Source organism: Amia ocellicauda, chromosome 5, assembly GCF_036373705.1.
Source record: "Amia ocellicauda isolate fAmiCal2 chromosome 5, fAmiCal2.hap1, whole genome shotgun sequence".
Lineage (NCBI taxonomy): Eukaryota > Metazoa > Chordata > Actinopteri > Amiiformes > Amiidae > Amia > Amia ocellicauda.
In genome coordinates, this window is record NC_089854.1 from 42,883,509 (window position 1) to 42,899,809 (window position 16,301).

General features: G+C 40.5%; 2 protein-coding genes across 3 annotated transcripts; both read left to right on the forward strand.

Annotated features, from left to right (window-relative positions):
* Positions 1–210: 210 nt before the first annotated feature.
* On the forward strand, positions 211–6,426 carry ikbip (IKBKB interacting protein). Of its 2 annotated transcripts, none has more exons than XM_066705314.1 (3): positions 211–768; positions 1,902–2,019; positions 5,049–6,426. In XM_066705314.1, exons 1-3 carry the CDS (start codon positions 569–571, stop codon positions 5,835–5,837), a joined length of 1,107 nt encoding a protein of 368 aa, XP_066561411.1. In that variant the 5' UTR covers positions 211–568; the 3' UTR covers positions 5,838–6,426. The 2 variants fall into 2 exon arrangements, with proteins under 2 accessions (XP_066561411.1, XP_066561410.1); XM_066705313.1 differs by lacking the exon at positions 5,049–6,426 and adding an exon at positions 2,514–4,651 and having other exon boundaries at positions 246–768.
* Positions 6,427–9,590: 3,164 nt separating this feature from the next.
* LOC136749042 (ankyrin repeat domain-containing protein 7-like) lies at positions 9,591–14,909 on the forward strand. The gene is made up of 9 exons (XM_066702980.1): positions 9,591–9,919; positions 11,231–11,345; positions 11,492–11,665; positions 11,832–11,938; positions 12,155–12,292; positions 12,661–12,809; positions 13,760–13,809; positions 14,191–14,325; positions 14,658–14,909. Exons 1-9 carry the CDS (start codon positions 9,777–9,779, stop codon positions 14,907–14,909), a joined length of 1,263 nt encoding a protein of 420 aa, XP_066559077.1. The 5' UTR covers positions 9,591–9,776.
* Positions 14,910–16,301: the final 1,392 nt, after the last annotated feature.

A 16,301-nucleotide genomic window follows, 5' to 3' on the forward strand; every position in this document is an offset into this window, starting at 1 on the left:
ACCTTGCATCTGCCCTCTGATGCTTCCCAAACGCAATGATGAGCAAGTGGAAAAGACTGCCGCGTTATTCTGTAGGAAAACTGGGAATGATGACGTTGGCAAACTGGAAAGACCTTCACTATTCTAAGTTTGATTTCATGTTGAAATAGAAAGATCTCAAAATAAATACTTTTTTTTTCCACGACGTGACGCACTTATAGTGATTTACTTTTAAACCAAAACTAGTCCGAGCAAATCCCATGTTTCTGCCAACCCCCCAGACTGTGACGTGTCACTCCTTCCCCAAAATCCGCACACTCGAGGAATCGTCCATTGCGGACTACTAAAAGGGCAAGAATTAAAAAAGGGCGACGGATAATTGACACCTATTAATATATATAATATATAAATTGTAAAATTGAAAGAACGCGTTCATTTGTTGGAAACCCCATGCAAAAAGGGTGTTGGTTTATTCCTGGAGCTATACTTTGGTGTCCAGGGAGAATCTTAATTCGCAGACTTGTTTTCCGGAGTCTTCCACTGTCCGGGGAGGGGAATATAAATAGTGATCGGGTTTAGACGGGTCAAAATGCCGAGCAATGAGCTGAAACAGAGGAAGAAAGGCACCAACCAAGGGAAGCAAAACGAAGACCCCCCGGAAACGGCGAAGGACGGAGGCGACCTGGCAAAAAAAGACGCCAGACGTTTGACTTGCGCAGCTGCTCCTGCGCTCGACCTGAGGACGGTGACGTGCCTTGTGTCTCTGTCTGTCTGCCTGGCGCTCACTTGGTAAGTCCACAGCTCAGCGATGCCTTCCTTTCATATTATATCATGGAGCTTTTATTGGTTTAGTAACACTTCTTCCCCCCTGGGGGTGAATAAAACACCCACAAAAGGAAACTGAATAACGGTTAGAAATCAATAAGCAACAACAAACAAGACTGCTATTACAATTTGATATTTAACGTAATTACCTCGACCTGGCATTAGATACGATTTTTTTGTTTAATCGTATCAGGGTTACACGAACTGAACTGTCTGCAAGTTAGGCCTGTTAGGCTGTTATTTAAATGTGTGTGGATTATTTCAGCTTCATTCATCAGATGAGTGTTGAGCAGTTACTTGCAATTGCAGTTTACAGTTTTGGCATCCACCTTTAACCCTTTGTACTTGTTCATTGGGTAACAGCTGCATTCATCTGAACAGTGACACTTTATACCTGAGACCTGTTTGCTAAGTAAGAAAGAAAGAACGGAGACAATAAATAAAAAATAAATACAAATCTCCCAATTTAGGCCTATTGCTAATCTGAATTTTAAAAAGTATGGATCAGTACATTAACTTCCAGAGATTCCCTTGCACTATAACTAATATGGTAGCACTTGGCTACGTGATGAAGACGCAAACAGTGACAAAAATGTGTAACATTATATAAATATAATGCTTTGAACAGTATATGTTTCCTAAATTGATAAGACAAAGTTATTGTCACAAATATTGGCTGCATGGATGTGCCTACTTCAACAATGTTACAAATAAACAAATCTGCATGAATTTGCCCTGTAGTGTTAAAATATGTGTTTGGTTTAATTGAAAATGTAAATATAATCAAATATAACCTCAGCATCTGCACACTTTTGCGATTTTCAGATTGTAGGTTTAACATTATAAATAGTACATTAAATACATTTTGTTCTCGATTCTGACTAATTAAAATACTACTGTCTGGTCAAATTTATATATATATATATATATATATATATATATAAACCTAATTGTTTTATCCTTCAACTGTTCAACAACCATCACAGCTATAGTTTGTTTGTGAAGTTCAACAAAAAGTCCATATCTTTGAAATTTATTTACCACAACATACTATTACAGATTTTGTGACAGTATTTTACAGTGTGTATATTTTGCAGGTTTGTGTTACAACAGACCACAAGGTTTGCAGAGGTGGAGGAAAAATACAAACTGCTGTACAGAAAGACTGCAGACATCCAGGGCCTGGAAAATGAAATCGGCAAGATTTCCAGACAGGTAATTTGAACTTATTTTGAGCATATCAATTATTAAAAGCAATTAAAAACATAATATTGAAAGAGGTATGTAATGTGTTTGGGAATCAGTCATTCTAACTAAAGTCTGTTGATCTCTGGTTGGGATTGTGCTGCAAAAATATGAAGGGTTTCTAATTTGCTTTATTTCCAGAATATAGCCGTTTACTCAAGATTGGTTATTTTCTGTGTACTGTGTTTAACACGCTGTGGATATTCCAGTTTCTTCATAAGGCGACGACTGACCACAACACAGGCATGATTCAGTTTCTCAGAGAACTGTTGTGTTGTAGTTGGCCAGTGAGACGACACATTCAGGAAAGATTTTAAAAAGAAAAAGCATGTCAAATGGAAGCAGTGATTGTGTCATTTAAAATGTGTGTTATGACGTCGTCTCATATATTGGAAAATGGTAAATATTCAGGACATGACGTTTTAAAGTAGACAAAAACCACCTGTTTTATGTTGTGGATGCAGCTGGACTCCTCAGAGGAAGATCTTCAGGGGGCGCTCTCTTCAATGTCCTCGGTGACCAAGATGGAGCAAGACATCTCCTCTCTGCACACTGTCGTTAACGCCATGCAAGACAGTGAACGGTCAGTATCGCACAACATACAAAACATCAACAGGAGCTTCCAAAATGTGACCAACGTCTGGAAGGAAAGCTTGGAAGTCATCACGCAGGACATTGGAAACCTCAAGTCCGACTCCAAAGCCGCACACAACCAGATCACGGCCAAGATAAACGAGGCAGAGAAAAATGTTAAGACGATCGCGGAGAAGTTGGAGGACTTGGAGGACAGCACCAGGAGGAATTCCCGAGCCCTGGAGCGCACCGAGAACGAAGATATGGAGAGGCTGGAACAACATCTCAAATGGAACACCAAGCAGGTACTGAAATTGGAAGAGGAGCAGCAGTTGTTGGCCAACAAAGACCGTAAGCTGCTGGAGAAGATCACAGACTATGAGCCCAAAGCACAGCAATGTGAAGAGCATCTGCCCACGGTGGAGCATGCCGTTCACTCCATCCTCAGGGTCTCCTCTGACCTGGTCAACACGGAGAAGAGGATTGAGGACCTGACGATCCAGGTGTTCAACATGGAGGACAACATGCTCAAGGCCATTTCAGAGATCTTGGAGATAAAGCAGAGTCTAGATGCCCTGCAGGTGGACAATAGCATTCTAAAGCTAACAAACGATCTGGGCGTTATAAAGGAAATGGTGAAAGGGTTTGATGGAGCTAGACAAGAGCTGCCACTTGAGGTACAGGAAAGTGAAGGAACAATTCAAAATGAACTATAACAGAGCCAGAGTTGTACTGAATTACCCACACTGACACTCAAGAATCTGCCCAAATGCTGCCGTGTATGTTTGAAGTTATTCAAATTATCTTTCCGGTAACTGTGATTTATCACAACCACAATAAGCAACACCGGTGTTTTTCAGTACATTAGGATCTTGTCTTGTGTAGTCACTTGTGTATTTTATATTATTGTCTTTGCAAATCCTCATCACTGCTGTAAGTCAATGAAAAAAGTGAATGTATGGCTCACTAATTGGAAATGTGCTTCTTTACACTTACCTGGTATATTGCTCACATCTGTAAAATAACATAGGGTCCTCACATACCTCACCAATATTAGATTTTTTATATCTATGCACTTTGTCATGTGCACTAATGTGAACTTTAAGTATGTACAGTGAAGTATTGAATAACCTGATCATGCAAGATCACAGTCTTAAAATGTCTTAAAATAAAAAAGCTAGATTACTGTGATTGCTACACTAGGCCAGAGGTTCTCAACCCTGGACCCCCTGCCCTGCTGGTTTTTGTTCCAACCAAGCTCTCATTTACTTAAGTGAACCTTAATTGAAGTAACTGCTTAGATTTGACTATTTAAATTGTGTAATAAAATAGTTGGTTCTTTAATAAGTTGTTTATACAATTATATACTTAACTTAAAATCCATTAATTAAAACGCTCTGATTTAGGAAATTAGTTCAATTAAGGGTTTAATTAAGTAATTGAGAGCTCAGTTGGAAGAAAAACCATCAGGGTAGGTGGTACTCCAGGACCAGGATTGGGAACCCCTGCACGAGGCCATCCACTTAATATCTGAGCTTGAAATTTACATTGTAAAAAATAGTTTCCAATCCCTGGTTTATGTAATTTTATTTTATTGAAAGAAATATCACAGTTGTTCTTTAAGCCTTTGCTGTCTACTTGAGAATCAGCAGTCAAATAGTCTGGATTAGGCTTAATAACAGTTTAAAAGCAGTCTGGTGGAATAACTAATCTGTATTCAGATGGAATTGTAGTAAGACACCAAAATGCACTTGTTTTATCTGGACTGGAATGGATAATTGAGATTATACCAGGGACTTTAACTCAGGATAACATGGGTAAACAAGTATTGGTCATGATCTCTGTTAAACAGTAAACTGATCTGTGAGACACTGTACATCGAAACACGTGGAAACATCTTGGGGAGGTTTCATCCAGCGGTAGATCGATCTAGGCTGCTGCTACTGATGATGATGATGATGATGTAGACTATGCAATATTGTGCCAAAACATGTAAGCTTCCAAATAATAAACACTTTGTTTCACCTAATTTGTGTACTACTTTGTTTAAAGCACACATTCATTGTTGTACATGATAGAAACTGGAATTGTGTGTGTTTAATAAATATGAAAGCTGATGACTTACTTTGCAGACATTTTAACTGCATTTCTAAATCAAGAATACTCAGTTTTTCTCCTGTATTTGCTAGAAGATTATTTTTGGTCTGGCTTTTGAAATGATATGAGAATGAAAAACCTTAGATTAAGACAGTTAAACTCCTACAGTCAAGAATAACTGTTGAGTTCAGATTCGTTTGCATTTGAAGCTTACAGTGACTGTCTTGAGTATATTGGGGAAATGTTCTGTAGCTGTGAATCACAGAGTATCTTCTTATACATTTAAAACATTCCTTCTCTTTTTCCCTTTGTCTTTTTTCTCATTGTAGTTTGAAAATACCCAAGCTCTAATGAATAAGGTAAAGGACCATGCGGTGCTAACCCATATCGAAACTTTGGAGCAAGACATTGACAGGTTGAAACTCTGGTCGTCCAGCCTCACAGAGAAGAGGGAGATGCTACAAGAAAACATGACTGCGTTGTCTCTGGCTGTGGAGAAGATTGAGCAGACTACTACCTCCATCACGAAGGACGTGTCCGTAAAGGTGTCTGCTGTGAAGACTGACGTCCGGAGGATGTCTGGGCTGGAATCTGACGTTTCAGCCTTGTTATCGTCAACACACAAGCTGGAGGAGAAGGTGAAGCAAGCGGAAAAGATGATGGTTCAAAAGATCGGGGACGTTCTAGCCAGCAGCATCAACAGAATGATGGAGCTGAAGAGTTCCACCGAGAAGAACACGGAGAAGATTGACTTTCTTAAGAGGAAAGTAGCAGAATTAAAGGAAGAAGACGACAAGCTGTCACAACGGCTTTGGACCCTGGAAAGCGGGCGAGCCAGACTGTTAAAGACGGTGGCCTTCGCTGGCGACTTAAAACCCAAAGTGTTCGTCATCAGGAAGGACTTTGCTCTGCTGGAGCCTCGGGTGTCAGACTTAACTCTCAGGATCGGCAGACTGGCTTCAGATCTGCTGCAGAGGGAGCAGGAGATCGCTGTGTTAAAAGACAGTTTTACTAATTTAACCCTAGTCAAAACGGATCTTCAGAATGTAAAGCAGAAACTAAATGAAGTGCCTGAAGTTAGCGATCTGTTTGCTCAAACAAAACAACCTGCTGAATAAGAACCTTTTTGTGATTTAATTTAAAAACAAAACCCCACAAAGTCTTGTGAGAAAGTTAAAGTGAGAATTGATTGTGAAATTGGTATCCATAGTAGTGTTCTATTCAATCTGTATGTCCATAATAATACATGGAAAGATTTGATTAGAATGGAACGAGAGAGAGGAAAAATAATTCAGAATCCTACTTTGCATTTTAACTATTTCAACTTACATGTTCAAAGTACCTGCTGTAGAAAATAGTTATTCGGGGACTAATCTAGTACAGATTTAAATTATTTCTGAGGTACTGAAAGGTCTGTGATGGTGCAGTAATGGATTTGATTAAGCTCAGCTGCATGTTCAGCTAGGTGGAATCATCACACCAAATCAGGTTGATGTGGAGTTATGTAGGGCAGTGATGTGAACTTCTGTTTCTGCAGATGATGACAGTTGAATCGAATAATGAGCTCAGGGGTCTGAATTGCCATTTTACAAGACCTCACGTTGAATGAAATCCAGATTAACCACGTGGCTGTACGGGACCGGGAATGAACTTCACAATTGTCTCATCTTTCAAGGCTGTGGAATTAAAAATAAATATGTAAAAACATATTCCTGGTTGACTTGGTTTTGTCTAAATAGAGCTGTAATCACGACAGGCTGGTTGGTGTAATTACAGACCTATAATTAATTTAAAGAACGCAAGAGGTGAAAAAATGGAAGTCAATGTTAAATAATTTTGTCTTTCATAACTGTTAAAAATGTTTTGCTTGTCTCTTTTGAAATGTCAGAATTTGTTTAGGGGATATGTATAGTAATGTGATGTGGCCTTTTAAAATGTTTTCTTTGCAAAATGTGTGTATGGTTTTTTATATATGTGTGTATTAGTTCCATTCAACATTTGTCTTAACTGCACAATGAAAACGAATGCACAATCTCTAGACAAACAGCTTACTTGCTACCACATAATAAATATTATTATTATTATTATTATTTCTTTCTTTCTTAGCAGACACCTTGTCTAAGGCGACTTACAAAATACTAAAAGGTGTTGCTTCCAATTGGCTGCTACTACTAGCTTGGATTGATACGCAGCCAATTAGCCAATGTGTATTACATACAGTAGTGGAGACAGGTCGGGGACACTTTGCTCCATTACTCAGTGACCGCTTTAGCTGGTTTGGTAATTAATTCTAACCACTTGCATCTGTCTGCTGTGATTTCATGTTGTTTTTATGTTCTTAGAGGTAAAATGCAGACCATAATATGATTTTTGTAGCAGATGGAGTTCTCAAAACATCTGATTTCCCTGCCTTGACGCTTTCAGGGGATGAGGTAAATATGGCTATATTGATAATGGACCTTCCTGTTGTTTCTGAGAGTTGTCTACAAGGTTACAGGAGTGGTGCGGTGAAAATGTACCAGAGGGTTTGACATATCTACTCATTAGCTATATTGTTGCTTATTCAGTAGCCAATATTTTAGCTGTGCATATCAATCAGTATGTAATGCACATTCATTGATTCTTCCTAATTATTCCCATATATAGACTTTTCTTCAATTTCAAGGTCTTAAACTATAAATAGCTGCAGGAAAAATGGGCAAGCGTAAGGATCTGAGCGACTTTGACAAGGGCCAAATTGTGATGGCTAGACGACTGAGTCAGAGCATCTCCAAAACAGCAGCTCTTGTGGGGTGTTCCCGGTCTGCAGTGGTCAGTACCTATCAAAAGTGGTCCAAGGAAGGAAAAGCGGTGAACCGGCGACAGGGTCATGGGCGGCCAAGGCTCACTGATGCATGTGGGGAGCGAAGGCTGGCCTGTGTGGTCCGATCCAACAGACGAGCTACTGTAGCTACTGTCGCAGTTTGTTGCGTATGGGGCTGCGTAGCCGCAGACCAGTCAGGGTGCCCATGCTGACCCTTGTCCACTGCCGAATGCGCCTACAATGGACACGTGAGCATCAGAACTGGACCACCGAGCAATGGAAGAAGGTGGCCTGGTCTGCTGAATCACGAGTTCAAGGTGTTGACTTGGCCTCCAAATTCCCCAGATCTCAATCCAATCGAGCATCTGTGGGATGTGCTGGACAAACAAGTCCGATCCATGGAGGCCCCACCTCGCAACTTACAGGACTTAAAGGATCTGCTGCTAACGTCTTGGTGTCAGATACCACAGCACACCTTCAGAGGTCTAGTGGAGTCCATGCCTCGACGTGTCAGAGCTGTTTTAGAGGCAAAAGGGGGACCTACACAATATTAGGCAGGAAGTCATAATGTTATGGCTGATCAGTGTATGTATGTATTTATTTATTAGTTTTTGTGGTGTCACTTTTTTCCATGTTCACTAGAGCTTTTGTTGCTTTTCAGAAATTACATATAGGCCTACGTTGTCAATGTGTATTTGAAAAAAATATATATTTTTGTGATAATGAGTAGTTCTGTTCACTGCCATAGCCACTGGGGGGAGGAAGTGCTGATGAAGTGAATATATATATATATACACTCACCTAAAGGATTATTAGGAACACCATACTAATACTGTGTTTGACCCCCTTTCGCCTTCAGAACTGCCTTAATTCTACGTGGCATTGATTCAACAAGGTGCTGAAAGCATTCTTTAGAAATGTTGGCCCATATTGATAGGATAGCATCTTGCAGTTGATGGAGATTTGTGGGATGCACATCCAGGGCACGAAGCTCCCATTCCACCACATCCCAAAGATGCTCTATTGGGTTGAGATCTGGTGACTGTGGGGGCCAGTTTAGTACAGTGAACTCATTGTCATGTTCAAGAAACCAATTTGAAATGACTCGACCTTTGTGACATGGTGCATTATCCTGCTGGAAGTAGCCATCAGAGGATGGGTACATGGTGGTCATAAAGGGATGGACATGGTCGGAAACAATGCTCAGGTAGGCCGTGGCATTTAAACGATGCCCAATTGGCACTAAGGGGCCTAAAGTGTGCCAAGAAAACATCCCCCACACCATTACACCACCACCACCAGCCTGCACAGTGGTAACAAGGCATGATGGATCCATGTTCTCATTCTGTTTACGCCAAATTCTGACTCTACCATCTGAATGTCTCAACAGAAATCGAGACTCATCAGACCAGGCAACATTTTTCCAGTCTTCAACTGTCCAATTTTGGTGAGCTTGTGCAAATTGTAGCCTCTTTTTCCTATTTGTAGTGGAGATGAGTGGTACCCGGTGGGGTCTTCTGCTGTTGTAGCCCATCCGCCTCAAGGTTGTACGTGTTGTGGCTTCACAAATGCTTTGCTGCATACCTTGGTTGTAACGAGTGTTTATTTCAGTCAAAGTTGCTCTTCTATCAGCTTGAATCAGTCGGCCCATTCTCCTCTGACCTCTAGCATCAACAAGGCATTTTCGCCCACAGGACTGCCGCATACTGGATGTTTTTCCCTTTTCACACCATTCTTTGTAAACCCTAGAAATGGTTGTGCGTGAAAATCCCAGTAACTGAGCAGATTGTGAAATACTCAGACCGGCCCGTCTGGCACCAACAACCATGCCACGCTCAAAATTGCTTAAATCACCTTTCTTTCCCATTCAGACATTCAGTTTGGAGTTCAGGAGATTGTCTTGACCAGGACCACACCCCTAAATGCATTGAAGCAACTGCCATGTGATTGGTTGATTAGAAAATTGCATTAATGAGAAATTGAACAGGTGTTCCTAATAATCCTTTAGGTGAGTGTATATACAATCAACTTTCAAAAAGCAAAGACATGTGTTTGTATAGTGTTCAGTCTACAGATACGTGGCGTAAATCAAGCGCCACTCGATTAGAAGTTAAACAGCGACTATGACATCATAATCCAACTCCTCATGACGACCAAAAACAGTTGAGTGTTTTTTCATAACTCCCAGACACAGTTGAAAGATGGGTAGTAGTGAAATTCTACACATAATTAATTGTGCAGTGAAGAACTCACAATGGGCATATTGACTTTTCTGAGGTGGAAAAGGGAAGATTTTTTTATTCGAAAACTACACAAAGCTGCCGCTAGGGGAAATTTGTCTAAGGTAAAAATGCTTTCTAAGAAGCATGACTTCAATCAGCCTGACAAAGACAACAGGTAAGTAAGTATTATTATTTTTATTAGTAGTAGTAGTATTAGCCTACTTGAATACAATTATTCTGTTTTATATAGGAAGCTTCTGCCTTTTTAACACAGCATAGCATACATTGAATAACTGATAAATCTCTGCAAGCTATTTTTGGGGCACATTATTGCTGAAGCAATATAGTTAGTTTGATTTTTTTAAACAATTTTTAGACCAGGCCCCGTTCCTCGTAGCTGGCTATTCTCAGTTGGAAATATCGGCAAAGCTGCTACTACGTGGTTATGCAATTTAATTAATAGGTAATCCTATCGTATAGACTACATTATTATGCAGAGATCCCCAATGTCATCGGTGCTGTGGACTGCAGTCAGATCCCCATCACCCCACCCTCAGGACCAAATGAGGCAGATTTTGTGAACAGGAAATCCTTTCACAGCATTGCAAGGAGCTTATGACGTTGTCACTTACATGAAATACAAAATTATCTACAATTAAGTGAATTAAGTGAAACAGAGATAGTCTGAGTTAAATTATCAGATTTTCTGAATCCGGCTAACCTCTGATTAGCCTGAATTCGTTAAACCAGCTATGAGGAACGGGGCCCATATTATGTAGGTTGGACTCCATAAGATAACCATAATGCATAATTATTATGCATGTATAAGCAAGCAGGTTTCGTACACCAAAATCCACATGATATACACAATGTATACTGTTACTAATGCAATAATTTATGTGTAGCCTATATAAAAATTAGTTCTGTGGTGGGCCATTGGTGTGCCAATGATTTATTAGGAATTCAGCAGGGTTTAGAAATCGACTAGTGTTTTCCATCAGACTATAAATTAACCTCTCTATATTATCATTATTATTATTAATTTGGAGACAGAGGATATGCCTGGATTTTGCTATAGCAACATGGCTACAGCAAATTATTCTAAATGCTGATTTTCAGGTCTAACCTTTAAGGGGTTTCATATCAAATGTCACCTTCTAATTTGTTTGCAATATGAAGTAATATCCAGTGCAGTAATTAGCCTATATAATCTTGGTAATAGACTAGCATTATTCAGAACTAGTTTTGCCGATGTGGCGGGAAGCCTGCAACTAGCAATTGAAGATTACAGTGAGTGTACAAACCAGAGTACAAGGGAGATTCTGTTTTTTCTGTCTGTGTCAGATTGAAATGCTGTCAATATTACATATTGTGATTCAGCTGTTTAATGCTTGTGTTTCGCATGTTGTAGTGACAACACTGACAGGTAGCTAAATGGGACTGCAGGCAGCTGAGCTTTTGTTATTGTTGTATCTTTTGTCTCCAGAACACCCCTGCATATTGCCTGTGCCTTTGGACATGCAGATATTGTCCACTTCCTTGGAGCAAAGAATGCAGAGTTAAACCTCCTTGATAACAAAGGCAGGACACCACTTGTGACGGTAAGTCCTCCTTCAGCATCTCAATGTACCTGTGTCTCATAAATATTGTATTCCCCCTGTTTTTAAATGTAAAGATTCCCAAGGTTTTGTTTTTTTAACAGAAAGAAAATCAAACCATTGCATTAATTATGGCTTTGTTTTTGCAGGCTGTGGAATATCAGCAGGAGCACTGTGTGGTGGAACTCCTGGATCACAACGCCAACCCAAACCTGGCTGACATCAATGGGAACACGGCCCTCCACCTCACTGCCATGGTTCCTTCCATTCCTCTAGCTGAGCTCCTGCTGAGACATGGTGCCAGCATCAATGCCAAAAATAAGGTATGGCTTTATCCCTCCCTGGGTTGGGTACCTTATGTCATGTAACTTCAATTTAATATATAGTAAAACATATATAGTAATATAGTAAAAATATGATGCATAAATACCGATTATAAAGGGCAGTAGAATGATGTGATGTAAAGATTTAACTTTTCCTCACTTTTAGAAAGGCTGTACCCCTCTGTTTGTGGCTGCTGCAGCAAATCACACTGATGTGGTTTCATATCTGCTGAGCAAGGGTGCAGACGTCAATGCAAGTGACAACTCATCGAGGTGGGCAGTATTTTGTTTCTCTTGAAAAGAAAAGTGATATCATCTGTTAGAGGAATGTATGGGGAGTGTTTTCTCTGTTGCATAAAGAAATTAATATTTAGGCCTGGACCAAATCAAGACATTGCCCAACCCACAAATCACAAAGTACAAACATGTACCTTATCACTGGATTTCTATAATACATATTAAAGTTGAATATTTTCCTGTTTTTCTTAGAACACCTCTGATGATTGCTGCTAACAACGGATACTTTCTTATGATCTCGATGCTTTTATGGCATTTTGCTGATGATTCTATCAAGGACAACATTGGACGGACTGCCGATGACCATGCAGTGATGAATAGACACTATGGGTAAATATTGTTCTGGAAATAAACTCTTATCGAGTTGCATTTTATTGTGTAAAAATATTTATTACGACTGTAGCCATGTGTTTGTCGTCTCCCACACGGATATAGAATACATTCATATAACTCTCATTACAATATATATAATACAAGTTTTTCAAACATAAATTAGTTTTATAAGAAATCGTCCTGATTAAAAGAAATTAAAAGATAATTACAATTGTTCTAATGAGCTTTACATGTGAAGAGGGGCTGAAGTACAAACATACTGAATCTGTTTTGATTATTTTCTGAATTAGTCAATCACTACAGTGATTGCAGAAAGCTAAAGTATATGTTTAAGAAAGCCAGTCACCTTTTCTTTTGCTTTTCAGTTGCTCAGATCTCATTATAAATCGTGGGACCAGGGGACGGCCTCCACAGTCTCCTTCACGTCGCAAGGCAAAGGGGGCTAAGCTACTCAGCAGGCCAATCAGAGCACGTTCTGGATTGACAGTGGAGGGGCCTGCTGTTGACAGAGAAGGTAGGTTATGTGAATTGAAGTGTTCTTTGGGAAATCTCACGTTTTTTTTCTTTGTTAATATTTTAAATGTACACGAACAGCAGCAAATGCATTTAATGTCTTAAATTTATAATTTTCTCAAAATTGTTTATGATCACATTGAAAGTTGACTTGATAAGTGATCAGTTGATAACTCATTTAGTTTCACAACAGACTTTTCATTCAAATTGTTTTTCTAGATATCATGACCTTCCTTGATTCAGGGCCATATTGTTCTTAATGATGTTGCTACTATTGATAATTCCCTTTTCTTTTTGTATTTGAAATTCTCAAATGCCACGGGCAGAGAGCTTCATCAGTATAGAATGATCTCATCACAATTTTGAAGTGGACAATCCCATTGTCGTCTGTGTCTTGTACACCCATTTATTTATAGCATTCTACCATGTACAGCGTATACCTACTCAAAGATAAATTTTAAGTAACAACTAAGTCTTACCATTATAACTTTCTTGTGTGGGGCAACCCATGTAAAAATCACATTTAGTAAACAAGGTTTCTCACAGCTGTATTCGGGCCAGGTGCCGTACCTTGGCCAAAAATCGGTGCCGTTTGTCCAAAGAGAGACGCAGTTTCCTTAAATGCTTCAGTATCTAATAACATTAATGTGAATGTGCTGAGGTTGTGATGGGCAGTTTGTTGTTTGTTGTTATGTCATAAAGCTTAGCATTTAAGGCTTCAGCGCATGCTCTCATACAGGATGGTGTATAATAATTCTGTAATACCACAGGGTCAAATCCACTCCCTATCCATGCTTCTTGACCTGCCATTAATCTAATGGACATACAAAGACAGCTTTGTTTTGCTGTACCTTGTTTTAATGTGTTTCATGACATTTTCATGTAACATTGCGCAGTGCATATGAGTTTTGTGTGTGCGTTGCTGATTCCTGCTCAATTGTTTCCAATCAGAGGATGAAACCAGTATCCACAACGTTGAACCTGCAGAGGCACTGAATGAGGTAAACTCTTTCTCTTCCCTCCCTGACTTCATCTTGTTTGTTTGCCCTGTAATACTACAGGACATGATGTGAAAGGTGCTTCGACACCTTGCTGTGTTTTCCTGTGGAATAAAAAATAGACACTGCTGGACTGTCCTCAGTCTGGTGTGCTCAAGCTCTGGCTGACTGCGGCCCTGCAAGGAGTGGCGCACAGCCAGACAGTCAAGCGCATTCTGTGTGCAGTAGCTCTTGTAACCTCTTTGCTATTCTGCTGTGGTTTTATTTTAATTAGACATTCTCTAGTTTCCTCTACTTGTTGGCAGTTTCCAATCTTTCTTTAACAAGTGTTTGAACTAGTAGTCTGCAACAGTGAGAGCTAACAGTTGACAATGTGATTTTTAGGCTGATGTGAGACAGGAGCTGGCTGATGCGCTGCAGAAACTGTCCACGTGTGAAGCTTCTCTTGAGGTCAGCATTCATTGCAGAAAGTACTTGGAGGAGGAAAAGAAGAAAGATATGGACAGGGTGAAAAGAAAGGTAGGCGTAGCTGTTATCAAAGATCTGGGACCAAGAGTACAGGGATTCAGTGCAATAGGATTCCTTTGATTTAGTTTTTTTTACACTTAACCGTGGTTTTACCATGGTATAGTACTGTAATAGACAATCATAGTGCCAATCCTGTGTGTAAGTTTACCAGCTAAGAGGACTCCATCGGCAGAGAGTGAGTCACTGACAGCTTTTGTGTTGTTTAATGTCAAGCGTCTGTCCAGGGCAGTAGAGAAGAATTCTGGAAACAAAGGAATCTAGTGTTAGGTGTCATAGTAAACTGCACTGGTGTGTGACAGTGTTGCATGTGTCTTGGGATTCAGTTGCAGAAAACCATGGGACTGTACATTCAGAGCAAGCAGCACATCCATGACCTGAAGAACGCTCTGGAAAGCAAACAGTGCGAGGTCATCTTCACTTCACAGAAGCTACAGAAAGTTCTGTCATCTTCCACGGCAGCTGAGATGACCATCAAGCAGCTACAAGAGCGTGTCATGAGGTATGTTAGGTTATGCAGACGAAAATGCAGCAGCCAGTGGAAAACGGGAATTGAGAGATCGGCCATTTCTGTGTAGAATCGGATTCATGCCTCTATGCATACATTGCTGTTATGTCTTGAAATGAAATGCTTTCAATCGTAATGCATTCCTAATGTGAAACGCATGCCTTTTGTTATTATCAGCACATTAATCTGTGGTTTCTAAAGCTTGTGGGTCCAGCGCAGCTCTTCTTTGTCCTGAACTCTTTCAAATTGTGATGTGGCTTTAGGCTTGAAATGGAAAACGCCAGGCTGGAGGCCACTTCCAAACAGCAGATGAACAGAAAAGAGGTGCTGTGGAAAGAAGCACAAGAGCCTGTGGTGGTGAGTCTCTCTAAGCTTTATTTGTGAGGTGAAGTGTGGAATTTATAGGTATTTATGGGGCGCCCTGAAATCGGATTGGCCTCCCCAATCAAGCCCCCGCCTCACGTCACCCCATAGTTTCGGCACAAAGTAAGAATAAATAAAAGGTTTGCAGCGGAAGTAAGATGGATAGCAGCTGAATGACAGTGGGTTCATCTAGAATTGTTTTACTGAAAATGAAAGTTGCGATTTCAAGGTTGTTCAATTTATTTTTGTTGATGTCAGCTTGAATCATGCAGTCTGAACTGTTGCAGTGACACCATTTGTGCAGCAGGGTCTAGAATAAGGTTTGACAGATGTAGATGTAAAAGGTAAATAATAGTGCTGGTGTATCTGAGTGATGTTAGTATAGCAATGCAGTATTTGTACTGAATAGAATTATATTGAAAATATTCTGATATACAAATGTATTGTATTACAGATTACACGTAAGAAGATTTCAAGGAAGTCGTTAAAGGAGCAGAGACTGACTGAGACAAGAAATAAGCCTCAAGGGGCACAAAAAGTTGTGCAAGGCAGTATTCGTCCAAGGCATGTGCGATTTGCAAATGATGTTTCCATTTATAGGTATAAATTATAGAGTCATTCTCAGAGACAGACTGGGACCAAAAACTGACCTGGAGTTTGAATCACTTTGCGGTCCGTGGGGTGTGTGTCTGGGTGTTGGTGAAGTGCGATGTGGGGGGGGGGGTTTGTGTGGTCTGGGGGGGACTCTGATAGAGAAGACAAACCTGTCTGTGTCAGAGAGAGAGGAGCTGTTCGTCCGCCTGACTGAGGGAGTGGTGTCACCGCCATCTTCAGAGACTGGAGAAGAGGAGCCAGTGTCTCCTCTTGACACTGACGAAGAGGACCGCAACAATGAGTTAGAGTTCCTCTCGATACAAGGATACAAAGGAGCTGCCTGTGTGAGACAGGCACAGGGGTACAAGGAGACCTGGAAGAAGCACCGCCAGGACCAGAGAACCCTTTGCAATCGCCATGAGGGGAGCTCTGCTGCGTCCCAACTGCCTCCCCTGCTTGGCTGTTTGGCGCTGGTGCCTGGGTCCCTGGGTCCCCTTGGTCCCTG